At 44.8% G+C, this 25,271-nt stretch overlaps 1 protein-coding gene across 3 annotated transcripts; it reads left to right on the top strand.

Annotated features, from left to right (window-relative positions):
• Positions 1-2,116: 2,116 nt before the first annotated feature.
• On the top strand, positions 2,117-21,960 carry ARL6IP1 (ARL6 interacting reticulophagy regulator 1). Of its 3 annotated transcripts, none has more exons than XM_075830172.1 (7): positions 2,117-2,278; positions 4,982-5,126; positions 16,407-16,540; positions 16,916-17,035; positions 18,880-18,997; positions 19,536-19,620; positions 21,468-21,960. In XM_075830172.1, exons 2-7 carry the CDS (start codon positions 5,124-5,126, stop codon positions 21,584-21,586), a joined length of 579 nt encoding a protein of 192 aa, XP_075686287.1. In that variant the 5' UTR covers positions 2,117-2,278; positions 4,982-5,123; the 3' UTR covers positions 21,587-21,960. The 3 variants fall into 3 exon arrangements, with proteins under 3 accessions (XP_075686287.1, XP_075686286.1, XP_075686288.1); XM_075830173.1 differs by lacking the exon at positions 2,117-2,278 and adding an exon at positions 2,811-2,897; XM_075830171.1 differs by lacking the exon at positions 4,982-5,126 and having other exon boundaries at positions 2,119-2,278.
• The last annotated feature ends 3,311 nt before the right edge of the window (positions 21,961-25,271 follow it).

Here is a 25,271-nt window from a genome sequence, read left to right as displayed (position 1 = left end):
TACATTGCAGCGCCTATCTGCTGCAATAGCAGATAGGGGTTGCAAAATCTGGTGACAGAGCCTCTTGAAGTCTGGTCTGATATCTGTATATGTTTAGGGGGTCTGGTCTGTTGTCTATATTTGCCCAGGGGGTCTAGTTTGCGTCTGGGGGATCTGGCTTGGGGTCTGTATTTATTCAGAGGGTCTGGTCTATATCTGTATTTGTTTAGGGGGGTCTTGTGTTTGTATTGATTTGTGTGATGAAGTCAGTCATATGCGCTACTAGTGATTCAAATGTATTAGGCTGGGGTGTGACCTATATAAATGGGCAGGGTATATGCTGTGAGCTCCCCGCTCCACCATTCACTACGTAAAGCCAGCTGTAAACGGCTTGGCACAGACCGGCGCAATGCAGTGACGTCATCATGCCTGTTCGCGCCAAGCCGTGCATAGACGGAGGAGACCTGCCCCCTCGGGTCTCCTCCACTCATTGTGATATCGGGGCTAGGTGAGTATTTATTTTATTATTTTTTCATGCACTATGAAGGTATTATACTAGGTGTAGGGGGCATTATACTGTGTGGGGGCCACTTTGGGGGCATTATAATGTGTGGAGGGGCACTATGGGGGCATTATACTGTGCGGGGAGGCACTAGGGAAGCATTATACTGTGCGGGGAGGCACTAGCGAAGCATTATACTGTGCGGGGAGGCACTAGCGAAGCATTATACTGTGCGGGGAGGCACTAGGGAAGCATTATACTGTGCTGGGAGGCACTAGGGAAGCATTATACTGTGCGGGGAGGCACTAGGGAAGCATTATACTGTGCGAGGAGGCACTAGGGAAGCATTATACTGTGCGGGGAGGCACTAGGGAAGCATTATACTGTGCGAGGAGGCACTAGGGAAGCATTATACTGTGCGGGGAGGCACTAGGGAAGCATTATACTGTGCGGGGAGGCACTAGGGAAGCATTATACTGTGCGGGGAGGCACTAGGGAAGCATTATACTGTGCGGGGAGGCACTAGGGAAGCATTATCCTGTGCGGGGAGGCACTAGGGAAGCATTATACTGTGTGGGGGCAATATATAGCATTATAATGAGTGGGGACCTCTATCAGGGCATTATACTTTGTGGGGGCCACTATAGGGGCATTATACTGTGTAGGGGGGCACTATACTGTGTAGGGGGCACTATGGGGGCATTATACTGTGTAGGGGGCACTATGGGTGCATTATACTGTGTGGGGGCCACTATGGGGGCATTATACTGTGTAGGGGCCACTATGGGGGCATTATACTGTGTAGGGTGCACTATGGGGGCATTATACTGTGTAGGGGACACCATGGGGGCATTATACTGTGTAGGGCGCACTATAGGGGCATTATACTGTGTAGGGGGCACTATGGGTGCATTATACTGTGTGTGGACCACTATGGGGGCATTATACTGTGTAGGGCGCACTATGGGGGCATTATACTGTGTAGGGGGCACTATGGGTGCATTATACTGTGTGGGGGCCACTATGGGGGCATTATACTGTGTAGGGGGCCACTATGGGGGCATTATACTGTGTAGGGGGCACTATGGGGGCATTATACTGTGTGGGGGCCACTATGGGGGCATTATACTGTGTGGGGGTCACTATGGGGGCATTATACAGTGTAGAGGGCACTATGGGGGCATTATACTGTGTAGGGGGCACTATGGGGGCATTATACTGTGCAGGGGGCACTGTGGGGCATTATTAGTGCTGTGCACTAAAGTAAAAAAGTAGTATGTGCATATATGATCCTGCCTTGCATATTATTGTTATGTGTATTATCTCCCCGTGTGTGTACTGTCACGCCGTATGGAGTAATTGATATTATTCAACTCCCTAACGTAATGTTTATTAAAATTCTAGAATCATGTCAATTAGGGGTCACCTAAACAATGCTGTATGACCGTTTCATCTTCCTATTTATTATTACTATGCGGCCACGATGATGTGATGCGGTTTATATCGATGACCACATTTCAGACTGGACGTTGATGACATTATTATTACCGTACAAGCCTCGTATTCAAATTCGAACCGTCATGTTATTGGACGGAGCGCGCTGATTGGCGTTTAGGGCGACGTTTATGCTTGAGTCGGCCAATCACAGCACGCATGCGCCTGAGCTGCCTGGCGGAAGCTGCTATTTATGTCCGGCACGGGCGAAAGAGCCGCATATTGTGATTTCAGTGTGACTGGGGCAGGGCTGTACTGAAGATAATGGCGGAGCCGGGCGACAACAGAAGCGTTAACCAGCTGGTGAGTGCGGGCGGGCGGGCTACAGCGGTGAGGGAGGGCTCAGTGCCTGGGCTCGGCCTCTAATGGCTGCGGTTATTATTCCTGCCTCAGTGTCCCTCATCCTTATCTGTTAGAAGCGGCGTTTCACCTCGAGGGATAATATGCTCTATATTACGCCCATAGACTCTCCCTTATTGGTGAGGAGGTGGCGGTTATGGCGTCCTTCTAGTAGCTTCTTGCTGTAAACATGGAGCTCAGCGGCTTCAGTGACTGGCGTGTAGCCATTTTCCTGTCCCTCAGGCGGAGCAGTGAGACAGGTAGGAGTAACCTGCGGTGCTCGGGCAGTCTGTGCCACCTCAGCCCGGTGTACTGGTCTGTTCCCATCGTGTTTGGGTTGTACAGATGGCCTTAGGTGTAAATGTTTGTCCACTGGTGCCGCCTTATGTGACAGACCTTTGGGCCCCCTCAGGCACCAGAGGGGTCAACGGTCATGTGTTGTATTCCTGGCATTATGCCATAAATACGATTAGTCTTGATGAGCCCTCTGATTGGCTGCTACGGTCACATTATCTGTGCATGTAACCAATCCCTGGGAGTGCCGCGAGGGTGTCAGCGCTGGATCGCCGGGCGAAAAGGATTGGTAAGTGCTGCTGCTTTCGTTCATCTAATTTTCTGCCATTAGCAAAAAAAAAATTTGGAACCCGGATAGCCCCCTGGCCATGCAGGTTAGATGAGCTGCCGACTAATGTCTACGTGGGCCTCATGCTTCTCTGTACAAAGCGTAGCTGTAATACGCGATTGATGCATCTTGTTTGGGTCTGCTGTAGTAGAACCGCAAACTAGATCTAATAAGCCTATAAATGATAGTTGTAAGGGGTGGTTTTTCATACTGATGACCTATCCACAGGATCGGTTGTTAATATATGATCGGTAGGACTCCCACCCAGACCCTGCGCTGATCAGCTGCCTCTAGGCATCAGACGTCCATGCCAGAAGCAGATGGCTCCGGTCACTGTATAACGGCCGTGCTGGATTACTGCAGCTCTGCTGAATAGGAGGAGAGCTTCGGGCGGCCGCTGTACAGTGCACGGAGCCTTCTGCTTCCAATACCGGCCACTGCGTGACTACAAGCTGCCTCTGGGAACCAGAACAGCTGATAGGTGCGTGGTACGGGTATTGGACCCCCACTGGTCATATACTGATCTATATGTGGATACACGTGATATACTTCATTAGGGTTACTCTATGATCTTGGACCACCACTGATTCCCAGAACAAACCCCTCTATAAAGGGTTTATAGCCTCCTGACCGCTTATGTTTCCATTCCTAGAAATCTGACAAGACTACTAAACACAAGGACATTCACGGTGGCTCGTATAAAGTATTCAGTAAGGGTATGTTCACACGTAGTGACCAAAAACGTCTGAAAATACGGAGCTGTTTTCAGGCGAAAACATCTCCTGATTTTCGCAGCGTTTTTTACGGCAGTTTTTGGAGCTTTTTTCAATAGTCTGTGAAAAACCGCTCCCAAAACGTCCCAAGAAGTGTCCCGCAGTTCTTTTGACGAGCTGTTTTATGCGCCGTATTTTGACAGCGACGCGTTAAATAAAGGCTCGTGGGAACAGAACATCGTAATTCCCATTGAAAGCAATGGGCAGATGTTTGTAGGCGTAGTAGGGGCGTTTTTTCAGGCGTAAGACGCTCGAATTAAGTCTGAAACCACTGCGGGTGAACATACCCTCACAACTCGGCCGATCTGTACAGCCGTTCATGCTAGAAATCCAACATCAGACTTCATTGACCACTTCTAAAACGTAAGGCGGGATTCACATGACCGGGTCGTTCCCGAGCCCGAGTGTCGGCCGGTAAAATCGGCCATTTTGCCCGGCCGGTTTGCATAAAGTTATGCATCCGTGCCGGGCCGGACAGTGACATCAGCGGCAGCTCCTGAAGGGGAATCCCCATGCGTTCGGGGATTCCGCTTCAGGAGTTTCCCCTGATGTCACTGCCCAGATATGGACAGAGACATCAAGCGCTCTGTCCAGGAGCGGAATCCCCGAAAACACGGGGATTCCGCTCCTTCAAGGAGCTAAAGTGCGGCTAGCACATAGCAGAGCGGGGAGATACCTCCCTGCTCTGCTATAGTGGCGTCGCTGCAGTAGTAGCAGCTGCTGCTACTAGCGGCGCCATCGAAGGTGTTGCCGAGCCAGGGTGCTTTTAACAAGCAGGGGAAGGGAGCCAGCGCAGCGCTCCCTCCACCTGCTGTACACCCCGGCCCTGCCACACAGTGTACAGCGATGGCATCAACTCCTCCTCCTCACATGCACTCTGCGCTGTGAGGAGGAGGAGATCAAGCGCCGGGAAACCCGGCCATCACTCGGAACACATTCCGGTGATGGCCGTGTAATACCCGGCCCCATAGACTTCTATGGGAGCCGGTGCCCGGGCAAAGATAGAGCATGTCCTATTTTTTGACGGCCGTCAAAAAATCGCTCGTGTGAATAGCCCCATTAGGGGTCTATCATTCCTAATGCAGCCGGGTGCCGGCCGATTTATGAACGGCCGGCACCCGGCCGGGAAACCCTGCCATGTGAATGAGGCCTAAGTCTTGGCAGGAGTGTATTGACAGAAACTTAAGAGACTGAATCTGTAATGTTTGTTTTGGTAAATATCCCAACGTCTTACAACAATGGAGGAACCTGCTGCTTTGTTTGTGTTACCAGGCTTCGTATTTACAACCGGGAGGAATTGTATACTGTCCTGTATCTGTGGTCAATTTCCACCAATACGTCCAGTGACAGGCGAGAGGAAGGGAGGTGTCTGATATCTTCTGACTGCAGACCCCAAGGAAGTTATGCCCATGTAATGGTTTGTGCGGTCATTTCATGAGACAAATGGTTACGGACTATTGTAAGGAAACTTTGTGACTGGCTGTTATATGGACTGTTAGGGGATGTCACTAGTTTAGTAATGCCCAATCTCCTGGCTGATCTAATGGGCGCCGTCACACTGATAATGATGGTGAAAATTGTGTCACGTTTATTTTAAAACCTCTGAGCTTTTTTTTCTAAATATGTAAATGAGCCTTTATTAGACAACTGGGAGGTAACCGCAGCGACTCTCCTGAGGTGGAGCCTCTTCACAGCCTCTGACACTGTCCTATCAGCATGAAGCTGCTTCACACAGTGTGAGAGACTAAGGCTGGAGAGAAGGGGGACCACTTCAAATAGCCATATCTCGGCTGTGGACCAACCAGAACAGCAGATTCTAATCTTTCATATGGCACCAGGATTGCAGTTCTAGCTGTATCGCCAGTGGAATATACAGTTGGGAATGGAAGCCGTGTACTATATGATCACACTGTGTTGCTGGGCAGTGAAGGAGGAGAAGCTGTATGCTGATTGGACAGCGTCCTACAGAAAATATTAGACCGCCTGGACTGAAAATAAAGTCCTCTCCTATTTGGCTTTGCCAATAATAAACGTTTTTTTGTTTTTTTTAAACAACTCACTGTATTAGCAGCAAAGCGCCTATTCGATTAGTTAGGAGATGGGTAATTGATAAACTGGTGACAGATCCTCTTTAATCCTGACTCTGAGCTCTCTGATGCAGTGGTTTGTGACTAAGTCTCCCAATAAAACAAAAACCATAATGCCAGGAAAGTAGTTCGTATCAAGTCCACGTCATCAACCTGTCATCCGCCCATTGGTTCATTTCTGGAGGTGTAGACTTCAAATTCAGTAATGTTCTGTGGCTAGCTATAGACCAGAAGAGCCTGGTGGCAACAGGGTGTTTCTGTAATAAGGTACTAGAGACTATCAAGATTAAAGTGAAATGTGTTCTTCTAGGTCCTTTAATAAAGCAGGCTCAATATAAAATGGGTTTAAGGGAATTGACAATGTGAGAATAATGTAGTCTAGAAAGGTTTCACTGTAAATTATTATTATTTTTTTTTTTGCAGTATCCTCCTGAGAATTTTATATAATTGGTATGTGCATGTGGCAGTATAACCCGGCTGAAGTCAATGGGTGTGTGAAAATCACGCACCGCACACTGATGCATAACTCCACACACAAACCAGATTAATGTGCGTTTTTCACGCGTGTGAATCTGATACGCTCGTGTGAATGAGGCCTTACAGTCATGAATGTGCCTTCTGTCCACATGCTGCTAACACCCATCCCCATCAGACTTAAAGAGGCTCCAGATTCTCAAATCCCTATCTCCTATTGCATGTGATCGGCGCTGCAATGTAGATAACAGCAAAGTTTTTTTTTTTGTTTTTTTTTTTTTTAAACGATCATTTTTGGCCAAGTTATGAGCAATTATATATATATATATATATATATATATATATATATACGCAAATGGGCTTTGAAATGGACAACTGGGCGTTTTTTTTTTCGTTATGTCCAACTGGGCGTGTTTATGTGTATGACGCTGACCAGTCAGTGTCATACACTCAACATCTGCACGCTCCTCTCCTGAAATATTCTGTGCTGCTGTGAACTCTGCTCTTACCATTACGTAGCTCTGTCTGTTACCTCTCCTCCACTCCTGTCCTCAATAACACCTTCACATGATTGGCAAGTCACCACCCCGCACAAGATCCTACTGCACGGCTGACAGCCGTCAGCTGTATAGCTAACAGCACGGTTGTGTTGGAAGCGCGCCCTGCTGTGTCTCACTTAGCAGCTGGGTGTGTTCCCCTCATCTAGCTGCTACGTTCTATCCTGACCGCCGGTGAATTCTCCATGCGGTCTTCGCAGTGCTGCTACCCCGTTTACCTACGGGAGCAGAACGCGGCTCCTGAAATACTCTGTGCTGCCTTAAACTCTGTGGACAGGTCGGGATCCTGTTTTTTTTTTTTTTTAAATGCTGCTGGGGAACCCGATCGATTCACTAAATAAGGCTGTGCCCCCATCCTCTTCTGCCCCAGTCACTTCTTCCCAAGCACTGTAAACTTTCAGACTGGTTGCGCTGTGAATATTCGGAGAATGTGATTGGTTTATGTGCAGGGTAATGAACATACACAAAATTGAGGAGCGCTGTACTGGCAAATGCGCTAGTAAACGCCTTACGTTTCCTCACTACATTTTACAGGCTGAAAAATTTAACACCCTTAGGTTGAGTTCAAAGGTTAATCTTTATAATGTATTTTCTGTATCTAATTTTCTCAGTGTTTAACACATCTGCTTGCTGTCATTTTATAGAACCCTTGGAACCTTCACTGTTTACTTCCAGTGGGAACAACAATCATGTGGTGTGGATGGCTTGTTACAAGGCAGCTCTAGCTGTACTTTAAGGCTGGATTCACACGCAGACTCGGATATGAAAAAATGCCTTTTTTCACATCAGAGTTGCACCTGTGAGGAATCTGTTAAAACGGAAGAAAATAAGATGTCCTATTTTTCAACAGACAGTTAAAACAACGGCCGTGTGAACAACCCCATTGAAATACATGCGTTTGTGTGAATAAGTCCTCGTTCAGACGAGCATCTGTTATGTCTGTGTGACCGCCATTAAAACAACGGCGGTCACATGGGCTCATGTATTTCAATGGAGCCGGTCACCGGACCGTTAATTTAACAGAGCGTGTGAAGGGTCTGTGAAAAAATAGGACATGTCCTACTCTTTTGCGCTTCGCATCTCTCCGTAGACTCTAGTTTATGGGGGATGTGTGATAACGTGTCCTGCACAGGTGAACCTCTGACTTGAACAGTAGTTTTTCCACGTCGGAGGTTGGCCATGTTGGTGTGAATGTAGCCAAACTAATGAGCTGTGCACCGGTGGCTGTCATAGGACACTGGAGGTAAATCATGAATTTTGAGCTATTGAATGACAGCAAGCCGAGAACATGAGGGATTGATACAGAAAGTATATTGGAAAAATTGTGTAACTTTATTTTCTGAAAATGTAATGTCCCTCTTGAGGTCACGGTCATCCGCTTATATTAGGGCAATGTATCAATCAGCCCATGAGATCAATGTCCCTCCATTTCTCCAGGGATGGTCTGATGGTGAAGCTGTCACTGCAGAGTACATTTTCTCTGACCAGTCTCCATTAGCAGAATACTATAATAGGATGGGCGTATTGTGCGAGAACTCTGTTTTCTGAGAAGAGAACCATTGAAGCCCAGCTGACTGATATGACCTTGTCCTGCTGAATTTGCACCTGAATACGCTGATTTCATATAAGGACTTATTCACACGGACGTGTCCGTTTTCGCGTGTAAAAAACGCTGCGTTTTGCGCATGCAAAAGGTCCGTGTGTCATCAGCATAAGGTGCGCGGCTGTGTGATTTTCGCGCAGCCGGCATCATGACACTCTGGTTTTATTTTACAAACAGAAAAGCACGAGGTACTTTTCTGGTTTCATTCATTGTTTTTACTACTGTTGCGCGCGGCACCCGGAAGTACTTCCGTGTGCCGAGCGCCATTTGCACGCACCCATTGACTTCAATGGGTGCGTGCTGCGCGAAACACGGGCAAATATAGGACATGTCATGAGTTTCACGCAGCGCACGTATGCTGCGTGAAATTCACTGACCGTCTGAACGGCCCCATTCATTAAAATAGGTTTGTGCAACGCGTGTGAAAAATCACGGACGTATAACATGTTCTTGTGAATAAGGCCTAAGGTTTACTTTTTTTTTTTTTTTTTTATTTTTTTTCCCCTAATGTCTGAAAATGAAGGAAATTAACAAGCCGTAGTACTTGCCGATCCTTTACAGTGGCAATCCAGCGCTGATGGTTCGGCGGCACTTCCGGTGATTGTTTGGCTGCAGCAGTCACATGCAATGTAATCCGAGGGCTCAGTGGTCGTTCGTTGTATTTCTGGCATCATGGAGGAGCAGTGTGGTATTAGGCTGGATTCACACAGGACTAAAATGCTGCAGAATTTCCGTGGCAAAATACACACATTAAATGTGTGTATTTTGCCGTAGATTTCACCCCTCTTATATTTAAAAGGGTGAGCATCCAGAACAAAATAATCATGCTGTGGTCTTGACTATACGCAGCATGCTTTTGATTTCTGTCTGGAAAATGTTTAGCAACGTGGGTAAGAATTGTTCAAATCTCCTCTGCATGGCTGGTATTGTAGCATTTCTGTCTCTGGCAGCCATTTAAATGAATAACCAACCATGTAATGCGTGGATGGGCTGGCGTTTGACATCCATATGTTCCTCTTTAAAAGATGGGAACCCATGACCAATTAGATCTGTCACTAGTTTAGTAATGCCCAATCTTCTAGCTGATCTAATAGGCGCTGTCACACTAATAATGATAGTGAAAATTGTGTCCCAAAACGTTTATTTTAAGAGTTATGAGCTTTTTTTCTAAATATGTAAATGAGGCTATACTAGACAAGTGGGCGTAAACGGCAGAGACTCTCCTGAGGTGAAGCTACTACACCAGGGGTGGGCAAACTTTTTGACTCGCGGGCCACAATGGGTTCTAAAATTTGACAGAGGGGCCGGGCCAGGAGCATTTGGAGGGAGTGTTTGGGCCGGATATACTAAAGCATTAAATGTAGTGTGTGCAAACCTCATAGCACAGTAAGAACACTACAACCCAATTTATTAACTGTCTTTCAAATGTGAAAAATAGCCCTTATCAGTTAATAAATTTGTCTCAAGGAATATGCAAGATATGGCATTTACATACTATTTCGCAGATACTGGGAGGAGGAAATGTAAATAGATTAAAATAACATACGCACTGTGATTTATCAAGATTGCGTCTGTTTTTAATAAGTTTCAATCGAAGGTGCAAAGTTAAAGAAATCAACATTTATTGAAAAATGGAATCACTTTCAACATTCAAAACATATTATTACACAACAAAATACTCAAGCTCAATAATATCTACTTGTGTTAAACTCCGCAAAATCATGGATGGATTGTCCTGACCGCGCGCTCTACAAACTCGCCACGGACACCCTCGCCTTCACGCGCAAACAGTACACGTGTATCGTTGCCAAGCACACAGACATAGGCTGTATTAAATATCCTACCTGCAGCTGAAAATTTAAATTAAGAGCGATGTGCGGCGTGTTAATTAAGCTACTGTACCGCTGCTGTGCGTAAATGCGCATTGCTCTTAATTAAAAGACGCACTTCCAAACTTTCCATATGCATTTTTTCATAACACAGCAGAAAAACTCACCATTTCAGTGGGAACAGTGTTGTTGGTCTCCCTTTTTTGCCAGTGCATCAAAGTCTGGAGTTAGTTTTGTTGTGGCAATTCTCAGGACAGATCTGAGGTGTTGGTCAGTTAACTTGGATCTGTGATGGGCTTTGTTGATTTTCATGACGCTAAACGTCTGCTCACACACGTAGGTCGACATACAGCCGTTGATCGGACTTCAGTGAAGTATTTTGTTGTCCACTCCTTATTAAACACTCAGCATTCGCTGTCCACTTTCCTTCTCTTTGGTCCGCTCATTTTCACAGAAGGGCTTAATGGTGACGTGAAACGAAGTGAAAATTAAAGAGAAATACGTGCCACATTAACAACGGTCAATGTGTTTTGAGTGCGCCATCTATTGAAAACGTGGGCATTGCAGGGAAAGGGGAAAAAAAAAGGAGGTTTTTACTATAATTTGGACAAGTTCGGCGGGCCGGATTAAAAAGCCTAACGGGCCGTATGTGGCCCGCGGGCCGTAGTTTGCCCATGTCTGTACTACACCCTCTGATGCTGTCCTATCAGCATGAAGCTGCTTCACACAGTCTGAGGCTGGAGAGAAGGGGACCACTTCAAATAGCCGTATCTCGGGCTGTGGACTACCTGGAACAGCGGTTATGGTTGCGTATGAAAGATTATAATTCACCAGTATCTAGCTATAAAATAACCGGCGGTATCACCAGTTGAATGGAAGCAGTGTACTATATGATCGGGCTGTGTTGCTGGGCAGGGATGTGGGAGAAGCTGTATGCTGATTGGACAATGTCATACAGAAAACATTACACCGCCCAGAGTGAAAAGAAAGTCACCTATTTGGCAATCAGAGCCATATTAGCATATTTAGAAAAATGCTCTTAACTTTGCAATTTAATGCTCCTAAAAAAAAACCACTGGTTATTCGCATCATAGCGCCTATTAGTTTAGTTAGGAGATGGGGCATTAATAAACTGGTGACAAATCCAGTTTAAGCAGTCTACTGAATACTATGCATAGCCCATAATGAGCCATGGCCATCTGCTGGAAGCTGCTGAATCTCTGTCGAGGACGAGTTTCTACAGGGTCTTGAACAGTACAGTAAAAATAAAATTTGCCATCACCTGGTGCCATATGAAAAACTGGTCCTGGCTTAGCAGACGTTAGTACTGTACAGGTAGCAGCCAATCGGCACATGCGCTTCATGGGGCTGCTTACTGTGACCAGTCGGTGTGCAGTGCTGATTGGCTGGGTCTTCTAGAGCATTTCATGTGCCACAGTTAAAGGGAATGTGTTGCCAGCAAAACATATTTTTTTTTTTTTTTTTTTAGTTAAACAATTAGTGTAGGTGATTAAACATTGTTCTAATTTTTTTTATTTTTTTTCACGAGTCAGGAAATATTATAAATTGGATTCAATTTATAATATTTCCCAGCACTGGTCACTAGATGGAGCAATTCCCAAAATTGCAGCATTGCATGTGGTAAAGCAACCACATTGCTTTAAGCTGCAAAATTGGGAAAAAAATCCCTCGCTCTAGTGAGCTCTCAGAATCCCCCCTCCTTTATCCTGGCTAGTGCCGGGAGAAACGAGGGGTTTGAACGGTCTAACCTCCTACACTGTGTCGCCATTTTTTGAGCTAACACACAGTGTAGAAGGTTTACATACACTAGTAAAACACACTGAAACACGAACATGCATAGAAATCACTTACCTGCTCCAGTCGCCGCCGGTCCGTCCGCTCCGTCTGCTGCCACTGCTCCATGTGCACAAGTCCGGAAGCCGCGACCGGAAGTAGTAATCTTACTGCCCGGCCGCGACTTCGGCGCCATTTTCCTGTGGACCGGGACGGCGCGCATTTCAAATCGGCGTACACAATAGTGGATGGAACGGGCCCCGTTCGCAGTCCCTATGGGACTGGAGCTGCCGTATTCCATGTCTGTATGTGTCGTTAATCGACACATACAGAAATGGGAAAAAAAATGGCAGCCCCCATAGGGTAGAAAGTGTAAAAATAGAAAAAAGTAACACACAAATAAATATAAACGTTTTTAATAAAACTGATATAAAAAAAAAAATGTTGGTGACACTGTTCCTTTAAGAGCTGCTTGTGGCTTTGTAAGTTGAAAATATTGAAACCTCAGGGACCACAGTATATAAGTGAGATGTATTCTTCTATGGAGTCAGTAAGCCAAACTTCTCAAATTTTTCCACTGTTTAAGGCCTCATGCACACTTCAGTTTTTTTTCCTTCAGGGTGCTATCCGTTTTTGTCACTGATAGCACCCTGAACCCATTCATTTCAATGGGGCCATGCACACTACAGTTTTTTTTTTTTGACGCTCCGTTCCGATCCAAAGTGTCCTACTTTGGTCCGGGATTCCGTGACCGTGAGGCCCATGCAAGTCAATGGGGCTGTCAAAAAAACCTGAAGGCATCCGTGTGCCATCCCTGTGTGACGGAGCCGTTGTCTAGCAACCGCCGGGCGGGCAGAAAAACGTTAGCAAAATATTACACTAATCGGCAGCCACTTGTCTATCAATAACTGATAGAGAAAGGAGGCTGCTGATTAAAAATAAAATAAACATTTCATACGTACCCGGTCGTTGTCTTGGTGACGAGTCCCTCTTCTTCCTCCTGTCCGACCTTTTGTGACGCGGCTGCCTGTCATTGGCTGCAGAGGCCGCGGCTGCCTGCCATTGGCTGCAGAGGCGGTCACGTGGGATGAAGCGTCATCCCTGGAGGCCGGCCTTCTGACGTCATCCTAACGTGCGTGACTGGCTGCAGCGGCGACATGGATTGAACGTCATCGCTGGAGGCCGGACAGGAGGAATGTAAGTATGAGCTTTTTATTTTTTTTTATTACATTAACTGTATTTTCCACGCGCCGAGCATGGTACTGTCCAGGGTGCTGAAAGAGTTACCGCCGATCAGTGCAGCCCATTAACTCTCAGCACTCTGGACAGTACCATGCTCGGCACACTGAGTTCACACTGCCGCTAAAACAGGTTCACGGACCCGTCAAAAGCAGCCATGAAAACGGTGATGTAAGTGTGCATGAGGCCTAGCTTCAGCCTTGATAAATGGCTAATTTTATACTTACTAATAACACGTTTACAAAAACTTTTCTAAACTCCTGTGAGTAAATATGTAACACTTAATTTAATACAATATTTATTTTGAAGTTTGAGTCGGTACACTTCTACTCCACAGCTCTGCTTCTACAGAAAAATACTTAGTCCAGTAATCAATTGACCGCTACTGACCTGAAGGTTAAGTGACTAGAACCAGAGACCGGAAATTCTAGTCTGTTCTAGTTTATAGTGGTTGTTTCCTACATTAAAGAGGCTCTGTCACCAGATTTTGCAACCCCTATCTGCTATTGCAGCAGATAGGCGCTGCAATGTAGATTACAGTAACGTTTTTATTTTAAAAAAACGAGCATTTTTGGCCAAGTTATGACCATTTTTGTAGTTATGCAAATGAGGCTTGCAAAAGTCCAAGTGGGTGTGTATTATGTGCGTACATCGGGGCGTTTTTAATACTTTCACTAGCTGGGCTAACTTACCTGCAAACGCTGATGCTGCTGCAGAATCAACTGTAGCCTCTGGTGCCGATGTGGCCGTCACGATGCAGGACCTGTGAGTGACGTCACAGATCTGCACTGTCAGAAGCTGGGCGTTCTGAAGAGAAGAGGATGTTACTTCTCTTCACAGCGCCAAGCTAGTGAAAGTATTAAAAACGCCCCGATGTACGCACCTAATACACGCCCACTTGGACTTTTACTTTTAAACACACCCACTTGGACTTTTGCAAGCCTCATTTGCATAATTACAAAAATGGTCATAACTTGGCCAAAAATGCTCGTTTTTTTAAAAATAAAAACGTTACTGTAATCTACATTGCAGCGCCTATCTGCTGCAATAGCAGGGGCTGCAAAATCTGGTGACAGAGCCTCTTTAAGCCCTGTTATCAGACCTTTTAGCCACAAGTAGGGATGTCACGATACCAGAATTTGGACTTCGATACCGATACTTCGTTTAGTATTGCGATTTCGATACTTTGCCAACAGTAATAAAAAAAAAAAAAGTTCTTCCGTTTTCTGATGTGAGGCGCGTGGTGTGATGAATTTTGAATGTGCCTCACATTAATAGTAATTAATCCCATCATGTTTCTCAGTCATAATGGGTTAATGTGTGAGGTACATGATGGGGTTAATTACTATTAATGTGAGGCACATGGAGGTTAAATTCATCGCACCTCTCGCCTCACAATAAGTGAAAGAAAGCCGTGTTTGTTTTATTTTGTTACAGCGTACACATCATAAATGACGCAAAAACATTGTTGTGCGCGCCATTACTGAATGTGTATATTATGTATTGAGACTTATTTTCATGTTTATTGTAAAAAAAGGTGCATGTGTATTTTTTTTTAAACTTAACATTACTTTGTTCTTTATTTTTAAACTTTAATGTACTGACATATATCAGTTTTATATGCCAGTACATTAGCCTGTGGACAGATAGTACACATGCTGTTGTTAGGACATACCCAAGAATGCCCTAACAAGAAATATGGTAAGACAGCCCTGGGGTCTGTCAATAGACCCTGGGCGGTCTGGCCATATATGGTATGGCCCTCGATCGCGTCACAGGAACTCCCTGACACGCGATCTAGGGGCATCCCCCCCCCCTTCTCATTTTCCCTGAATGCTGCAGTCCGCTTTGATCGCAGCATTCAGGGGAATAGCGGCAGAGATGAGAGGTTTCTCTGATCTCCGCAGTTATAGAGCAGGGCTGCGGTTGTGTAATACAGCCATGGCCCCGCTCCTGACATGAAGTGCGCGCGCGATCAGCATGAGGAGATGCAACCGGCGCTGTACTAATGAGGCACTGAATACAGAACATGGGTGTTTTGTAGTGCGCCCGCCATGTTCTGTCTTCAGTGCCGCCGCTCATTAGTGCAGCGCTGGCCGCATCGCATCATCCTGACCGCGCGCGCACTTGTTATCAGGACTCAGGAGCGGGGCAATGACTGTATTACACAGCCACAGCCCCGCTCTCATACATTCATGTGTTACTATACTGAGCTGTGCGGCTGCGCAGCTAAGTATTGAAATACAGGAAATAGCGGTATCAAACCATTTGGGGATGCAGAGTATCGAAACAGTATCAAAGTTTCGATGCATCGTGCATCCCTAGCCACAAGAATGTATTATTAAAATGCAGGATATGTCACTGGGTCATGGCTGATATTTAGGACCATTTGGACTCCAATGACAGAATGTATACAGGCTGCTATAAATCGTGGCCTAAATTCTGCCTACATTTCTGCTGGAAGAGCTCCTGGAATTTTATAAATCTCATAACCTTCTGGGGATTTATAACTTTGTCAGAATCGCTTGCTGTGTTGGGGGAATTACTAATGGAGATGATAGAGTCTTAAAGCTGACATTACAGGACCGGTCGCCTCTCCTGACATGTCTAAGTAAATTCTATTGCCCATGAAACCATTCTGAAGCATCTTTTGTTAAAACTCGAAGTTGTTCCTCCTAGAAGTCCATTAATAAATTCACAACTGGAACTGGGTGTTAACAGTTGGGGACGTGTCCTGACACACTGACCCTATCCAATCAGTGACAGTGAAAATGTGTAGGAACACGCCCCTTTGACAAGGGGAATGGTAAGGGAGTCTGTTAATTCATGGTCGGAGTGATATGCCATCACTTTTAATGTGGCTGGAAAACTCCTTTAACATGTATCTGGTCTTTGTTGTGGAACTACATTTGGAGCCCATAGGAATGCCTTGGGTATAATCTGAGGGCTCGCTGTATATATCACATGTGGAGATACAAATTTAAGAACGGTTCATTCTTCTCCACAATTGGCTTGAGAGATGATCTGACGGATGAAAGTGAATGACTCCGGTGATGGTTACGATGAATTATCTTTATTCTCCAGGGCAAATATTTAATGATTTCTCAATTTCAGGCTGCAGAAACTGCGAGCCTCGAGGAGCATTTTCAAGGATGGGGTGAGGTGGTCCTGCTTACTGACCGCACCCTTCGCTGGGAGAAGCCTTGGTTTCCAGTCGCTATAATGGGGACAGTGTCTTTTGTGTTTCTGTAAGTAACTATATAAAGCGTTCAACCATAATGGTTATAACTTTCCCATTGTGTATCTGTTTGTTGTAGTGAAAAGGAAAGTGACCCTCACGAATTGGATCTATAGCTTGAGCTTAATGGGCAAATTCAGGACCTCTTATTTCCAATAGAATTTTTTTTTTAAGTATACATTACAATTTCCAGCTTTGTCACCCTGCCCCCCCCCCCTCCCTCTAGCAGTGTGGGAGTTGTATGGACTTACGTATGCCAGAAATAATGCAGATATACAGAAAGTGGTTAGACCTTTTTTATCTTGACCTTTTACTAAGTGGTCAGGAATCGATAATCTTTCCTTTAGAAATATAAAGTTAATTCTACTAAAATTTACTTCTGCAGGATGATCTATTACCTGGATCCATCAGTCCTTTCTGGGGTTTCCTGTTTCATCATGTGTCTGTGCCTGGCTGACTATCTTGTTCCAACATTGGCTCCCAGAATTTTTGGCTCTAACACATGGTTTGTACCGTTCTATTGTAGGTTTTTTGTTTTGTTTTTTTCAGGTGATATTTGGTATATGGGACGTTGCATTGCAATCTCCGTTTCATGTGAAGACCCATTGGTATATATATATATATATATATATAATTTTTTTTTTTTTTTTTTTTTTTTTTTTATGAAACCCTAAACCTAGAAATGAATGACTGACAAAAGTAATGCCTGGAGTGTCTGCAGGGGGTTCTCACTTTGAGACCCCTGTCATTGCCTAAGGCCTCATGCACACGAACGTAAAAACGCCCATAATTACGGGCCCATAGACTTCTATTGCCCACGGGTACCTTCCCGTATGCTTACGGGAAGGTGCCCGTGCCGTTGAAAAATATGGAACATGTCCTATTTCAGGCCGTAATAACGGCACAGGCAGGCCCATAGAAGTCTATGGGGCTCCCGTAATTACGGGTGGCTACGTGTGTGCACCCATAATTACGGGAGAGTTGCTAGGCGACATCAGGAGATAGTCACTGTCCAGGGTGCTGAAAGAGTTGATCGGCAGTAACACTTTCAGCAGTGACTACCGCTGGAGTTAATAGTATTAAAAGTTAACTTACCTGCATCTTCCTCCAGTCTGGCCTCCCGGGATGACGTTTCATCCCATCTGACCGCTGCAGCCAAACACAGGCTGCAGTGGTCACATGGACTGCCGCGTCCTCCAGGGAGGTCGGACTGGATGGCAAAAGAGGGACGCGTCACCAAGACAACGGTACGTATGAACTTCTTTTACTTGCAATCGCTGGGGAAGGTCTGCCCCTTCTCTTTCCATCACTGATAGAGAGAAGGGGCTGCCGATTTAGTGCAGAGAAAACAGGTCCGTAAATACGGGTGGAATATGTGTGACAAAGGACCCATATTTACAGTAGGAAAAAAATATGTTCGTGTGCATGAGGTCAGCTGTGTTCACACGGAGTTTTTTGCAGGAGGAAAATTCCTCCTGCAAAAACTGCTCCAGTAGGTTTTTGCACAGTGGTTTGACAAAACTCGTCAAAACACTCGTCGGTTTTTTTTTTCCTCTTTCTGACTAATTGAAATGGGGTTTTGGAGGCGGAAACCGCCCCAAGATGGGTCATGTTGCTCCTTTTTACCACGACACGTTTTTTCTACTCGTAAAAAAACTCGTCTGCCTCCCATTGAAATCAATTAGAGGCATTTTCGGGCGGTTTTTGAGGAGTATTTTGGCGCGGTTTCTGCCCCAAAAAACTCAGTGTGAACAGGGCCTAAGTGTTGAGCAGCACTACAAAGCACACCTATCCTGGAAGGCCTGGCCCCTTCAGTTCAGTTTGCTCTGTACTGCTTCAATTCCCATGCAGTGAAATGAGGGCGCAACAGCTGATTCCCTTGACCATATCAGGTGGACTTGGGCCCCTTCGATCAGTCGGGAATCCCTTTAAAAAAAAAGCTCATGTCCAAACTGGTTTACTTTTAACCTGGTCTCTGTAGGGTCTTCATATATTTTGGTTTGGTGTATGGACACTATAGTATCTTACAAGTCACAAAAAACCTTCAGGGCAGGGCTATCTATGTTTGATCGCAGAGCTCCAGTGAGTCAAGTTGCTAATTGTTTAACTGCAATCTTAAAACCAAAAACAAACTTGCCAATGTGCCCCACATGCTCCATTTGGCGCTGCTTCCTGACATGTTACCATGCTTGCTCTACTGTTGCTGTGTATTTTCTGCTGCTGGTATAATGATCACTGCTTTCCAGTGCAGATGGCTGTGCCGTTTTCTGATAAAGTGCTCCAGGTTGTTGGGAAAGTTGTTAGAGATTTTTGTTTGAATAAACTGATCCTTTGCTTTTCCCTGTGCAGGACCACTGAGCAGCAGCAAAGGCTGCATGAGATCTGCAGCAACCTTGTAAAGACCCGGAGGAGGATCATTGGCTGGTGGAAACGCCTTTTTGTCTTAAAAGAGGAGAAGCCTAAGATGGTAGGAATGATTTTCAGACTATTATCCCTAGTTGATATCTATCTTTAGAACATTTAGGGTATGTTCACACGGCCTATTTACGGACGTAATTCGGGCGTTTTTGCCCCGAATTACGCCCGAAAATAGCGCTGACAAACATCTGCCCATTGAAAGCAATGGGCAGACGTTTGTCTGTTCACACGAGGCGTATATTTACACGCCGCTGTCAAATGACGGCGCGTAAATAGACGCCCGCGTCAAAGAAGTGACCTGTCACTACTTTGGCCGTAATTGGAGCCGCTATTCATTGACTCCAATGAATAGGAGCGCCAATTACGTCCGTAATTGACGCGGCGTTCAAGCGCCTGCACATGCCGGTACGGCTGAAATTACGGGGATGTTTTCAGGCTGAAACATCCCCGTAATTTCAGCCGTTACGGACCCCCGCCGTGTGAACATACCCTTATATGAAAGCTTTATATGTCCTGTGACTTGTCCTTTTCTGCGGTATGTGAGCTCTACCCCCTCCAGTCAGTGACCTTCTTATTTCTTTGTCTAGTATTTCATGTCGATGATAACAGCACTTGCTATGGTTGCTTGGATTGGACAACAGGTTCATAACCTCTTCCTCACATACATTATTGGTAAGTGTTCCTATTAAATCAAGTCTGTCCCGGAGGACAAAAGAGATGGAAAATTCTACTCACCGCATACCCTATAGATATATATATATATATCTCTATATACACCTCTATTTCTACTGGTGAAACCCGTTCCCTCCTTCCCTTCTTACGCCCTGTAGCTTTACCTCTTTGTCCATTGGCAATTTGTCAATTTAAGAGCTGACAATGTGCGTTTTGATCTCCTCACAAAGAGCACTGGTCTCCGTCTGGCACGGTACATAACAAATGTATCTATTCATATGGCTGCAATGAGTTTCTTTACATGTCGCCTCCAATGAAGCACATGTTCGCGTACACGCTTGTGGCCATTGCAAGTAACTTGGACTCCCCTAATCGTTATCTTTATGGGTCTGTCCTTACCTCTATAAAGGAATATGGTAATGTGGAAGTGATTCTATATTCCATATAAAGTAACCACTGACCTGTCAAAGGAGTCCAGAGCCTCTAATGTTCTCAGAAAGCTGGGTTACAATATGGCTGTCATTACGTCTTCCTGTATAGTATATCTACTCAGCTATGCGTTTATACATTGCCTACTTCAGTAGTGCTGTGACACCTGAGATTTGCCTGTGCGTTTTTGAACTTTAACTCCTTAACGACCGCCAATATGCCTTTTCACGGCGGCCATTAAGGGTAATTATGCCAAACGCCACCTTTTCGTGGCGCTTTGACATAAGCCTGGCGTGGGTGTCCTGTGCCGGGCGGTCTAAAAACAGCCGGACACCTGCACTAACGGGCAGGATCGATTTCAACATCTATCTCGCCTGTTAAACACCTTAGATGCAGCGCTCAATAGCGAGCACTGCATCCAAGTGGTTTTGGAGGGAAGGTGCTCCCTCTCACCCCAATTATAATCGCATGGTGCCAATGGCAGCCGGGGGCCTAACAAAGGCCCCAGGTCTGCCTGTAGTGGATGCCTGCTAAACCATGCCTGAGGCATGACCTAGCAGGTGCCTGTCCGTTTTACACTGACCGGCAATAATACGCTGCAATACCGAAGTATTGCAGTGTATTATAAAAGCAATCCAAAGATCGCATAGTGAAGTCCCCTAGTGGGACTAAAAATAGTTCTCATAGTTTAACAAAGTTAATAATAAATAAAAAATCCCAAATGTGAAACCCACTTTTTAACTTATAAAATACCTTAATATGAAAACATTGCACATTTGGTATTGCCGCGTCCGTATTGACCCCACCTATAAAGCGATTACGTTGTTTAAACCGCACGGTGAGCGCTATAAAAACCATGCCAGAATCGCTGTTTTCTGTTCATCCTTACTTCAAAAAAATTTGATAAGTGGTCAGTCGCATGTACTCCAAAATGGTACCAATAAAAACTAAGTCGTCCTGCAAAAAAGCCCTCGTACAGCTGCATCGGCATAAAAATAAAACCAATACAAATTTTGGGAAAGTGTTTTTACTGTGTAAAAGTAGTAAAACATACAAAAGCTATATAAATTTGGTATCGCCACAATCGTAATGATCCACTGAATAAAGTTATGTTAATACCACACCGTAAACTTAGTAAATCTAAGGGTATGTGCACACGACCTCTCTTCAGACGTAATGGAGGCGTTTAAAAAAAAAATACAACTTGTGCCACAAAAAGCAAGACCTTATATAGCTATGTCAGTGCAAAAATAAGTTATAGCTCTTGGAATGCGACGAGGGAAAAACGCAAAAAATAGCTTGGTCGGTCATTAAGGGGTTAATGTTTGCCATATTGTCACCCAGCTATCACAAAGTGTGTGTGGTTTTTCTATGATGTAATAAATTCTATTAATTCATTTGTTTTTTTTTTATTTCAGTGAGTTTTGTGGTGTTGCTTCCCGGCCTCAACAAACATGGGATCATCACAAAGTTTGTTGGGATGGGAAAGCGTGAAGTAAACAAACTGCTCAAGCAAAAAGAGAAGAAGAATGAATAATGTTCTGCGAGATACACAACTAAACCTTCTACAGTATGGGAGCATTTTATTGTTTGTTTTTGGGGCCACAAGACATCTGACCTTAACGTTACCATTCTGTTCCCCCATAACTACCAATGCTGTATCTGTGTTGCACTGAAACGCAAACCTCTCAAGTATGAAGAGTCTTTACCCCAGAGTGCTGTCCTCGTCTCCTGGTGTTTTACCACTTTAAATGTTTTCCACTCTTGTAAATATTCCATATTTTCATGTGTCTTGTGTGATTATGATGGTTGTTTGTTTTTTATTTTTTGTTTGTTTTTTTATTTCTATACATTGCAAAGTAAAAATGTTGTCTTCCTGTTAATGGATGTAATAAAATGTAGAATAACCAAGGCGGCTATTGTCTTTTTCAATATTGACAGGAAAAAAAGTTTGTTTGGTACGGCTGTTCTACATAATTAGACACTTAATATGCACGGTATACCATGACCGCTTGAAGTGGAGAAAATAAATGCAGAATCATTAGCCAGTTACATCACTACAGGGTCCAATGGTGGTGACGCAGCAGGATTGGTGCAAAAGAAAAGTACCTGCCCATAGCAACCAACTAGATAGCTGCTTTTTATGGCCACTGAAAAATCAGGTGATCTGGTGGGCAACTACACTTTTTTTTTTTTTTTTCTCCTCCACCAGTTTGGCTATAAGCACTTACATAGTTTGTGGTTGATAGTTGGCACTAAAGTGCAGCTTTAAAGGGAATGTGTCGCTAGAAAAAATTTTTTTTTTTTTTAGTGAAACAGTATATAAATGATTACACATAGTTCTAATCTTTTTTTCACAAGTCAGGAAACATTATAAATTAGATTCTAAATTAGAACATTTCCATGTGCTGGTCACTAGAGGGAGCAATTCCCAAAATTGCAGCATTGGCATGTGGTAAAGCAACCTCATTGCTTTATGCTGCAAAATTGGAGAAGACACTCGCTCTAGTGTGCTCAAGCAATTTCTCCCCCCCCCCCCCCCCAAATCCTTTCTCCTGGCTAGTGCCATTCAAAGGGGAGGTTGAATGTTCAAACCTCCTACACTGTGCCGCCATATTTTTTGCGCGAATGCACAGTGTAGGAGGATTAGATACAGTGGTAATCACACAGTATAACACTAACATACATGCATACATCCACACATCACATACACAAACATAACTTACCTGCTCCGCTCACTGTCCTTGCTTCTGAACATATGGACAGAAGCCGCGACCGGAAGTAGTCATCTTACTGTCCAGCTTCGGCTTCCGGTCCACATGAAAATGGCGCTGGATGTCGCGCTGCCGAAGACCTTCCTTTTGGACTGTGGGAGCGGCGCATGCGCCGGTCCCACACAGACGGCGTACACTATAGTGAATGGAACGGCTCCCGTTCGCATTCTCTATGGGGATGTATGTGCTGTGTTACATCTCTGTATGTGTCGTTAATCGACACATAGAGATTAAAAAAAAATGGCAGCCCCCATAGAGAAGTAAGAGAGCAGAAAGAAAAAAAAAGTACAACACAAAAACACAAAAAATTTATTTTAATGACAATAAAAGCAATAACATAAAAAAAAAATTTGTGACACCTTCCCTTTAAAGATGATGGGTGTAGTGAGGGACAAATAATTCAAGGGTTAAAAAAAAAAACAACCCTGAGGAGGACACTGCGCAGATTTGGTCAGTATTTTTGTTTCCTCCAAAATCAGGACATGGCCCGAAGGCTGGATTTACACGTGTGGATTTGGCTGCATCAAATCAGCCACAATCTGCATATCTTGCGTGCGGCTTTGTTAACGTGCAGTGGATTTCACCCTTTGCTTTGCATAAAGTCACACCATGTTTGAATCCAGCCAAACGCACAAATACAAAGTATAATGGAAATAGTTGTCACTATTTTTTTTTTTTCTTTGTCTACATTGCCAGATTTGTGTTTTTTGTTTTTTACTCTGACCCCCCCCCAGCGGGAATGGCTGGGAGTGACCCAATAAGGTGCTGGTCGGTTGTCTCGCATCTGGAGCTATGCTGACTGCAGTTCAGTGCGAAGGGGAAGATTCATAGAGCGAACAAAACGATTGAGGTCCCACAGATGCTCAATTGGGTTGGAGTCTGGAAAATTAGGGGCCAAGGGAAGTACTTGGAAGTCTTGGTCGTGCTCCACCAACCACTGTGGGACCTTTTCTAGCCGTGTGACATGTCGCATTGTCTTACTGGAAGATTCCATCTGCCCCAGGGAAGAGAACCAGCATGTATGGGGGGGGGGGGGGGAGGAGACGTGACCTGCAATGATTGATTCATACTCAACTTAATTCAGAGTGGTTTCCACATGTATGAGCGGGCCAGAGAATGCCATGAAAAAATTCCCCCGACCATAACGCTGCCGCCACCAGCTTGTTTTTCCAGCAATACTTGCGGGGTATTTGTTCTGTTTCTCACCTGACACTCCCAACGTCCATCCATTCGATGAAGCAGAAAAGTGACTCATCGGAGAAGGCAACCCTATGGTCCAATTCTGATGCCCTGCAAATTGAAGCCTTTTCCAATGCGCCTTTGTTAGCATAGGAGCAGTGACCATCAGTCTGCTTCGGAGCACCATACGCAGTAGGGTTCGCTGTACTGTTGACACACGTCTGGTAGCCCCCTGTCTGATTTTTACAGTGAACTGCTACACTCTAGCATGTCGTTCGGCCCCCACGCACCTTCGTAGCCGACATTCACACCTCGCGTCAATGGCACGTGATGCTGTGCAATTTCCATGTCTGTAATTCCCAATGGTGCCGTTTGTCCACTCACGATACACTTTTCAAACTGTGCTGTTTGACGAATACTGCCACCCATTGCTCGAAAGACCCTAATCATCCCGTTTTGCAATTCTGATAAATTTTACCCATGACCCCGAGTGATATGTAATCCGACAGCCTATCGCACACTTTATATACCCACCAAGCCAGCCCACGACACATCACTTCCTTCATGGGCTACGCGCTGCTGACGTCGAAAGTAGGAGGTGGTCATAATCATGTGACTTAACTTTATCTTAGCCCCAGAATACCTGTATGCAGCTTTCATGGCATGCTGGGACTTGTGGTTTCACAATAGATGGAGAGCCACAGGTTGTAAATCACTGCTTGAAACCTTTTGAATGAAGAGGCAGGTTAATAAGTACAGTAGTGTTCAGAAAAATGGCAGTGAGTTTAAAAAAGCAAATAAAGCGCAAAATGATTCTAAACTTTTTATTTGCCTAAATGCCCTGGAAATAATACACATTAAATTCCAAATCAAAACCGCAACAACATTTATCCTGTTTGTGTTAATTCTTTACAGAAAGTAAAGAAAAAGGAATATAAAATGAGATAAAAACCGGTGATTGAAATGTAATATTACCGCTCCATAAATCCCTTGTAAGGCCACATATAGAATTCTGTTTTGGGCTCCGTATTGTAATTATAAGTATACGTGTGGTCAATACAGAGAACTGGCACATGATCTGTTCCTTCCAAGGACTCCACAAAGGACCAGGAGACACCCATTGCATGTGGAAGAAAGACGTTTCAGACATCAATATAGGAAAGGGTTCTTTAGAGTGGTCCAGCTATGGAATGCCCTAGCCCAAGAGTTAGTGATGGCAGATACTATGTCAGCATTTAGAAAAAGGTTGGATTCTTATTTATTGATGAA

Source organism: Rhinoderma darwinii, chromosome 6 (genome assembly GCF_050947455.1).
Source record: "Rhinoderma darwinii isolate aRhiDar2 chromosome 6, aRhiDar2.hap1, whole genome shotgun sequence".
In the NCBI taxonomy this organism is placed as follows: domain Eukaryota; kingdom Metazoa; phylum Chordata; class Amphibia; order Anura; family Rhinodermatidae; genus Rhinoderma; species Rhinoderma darwinii.
The sequence above is the reverse complement of the archived record's forward strand: the minus strand, read 5'-3'. Positions and strand labels throughout refer to the sequence as shown.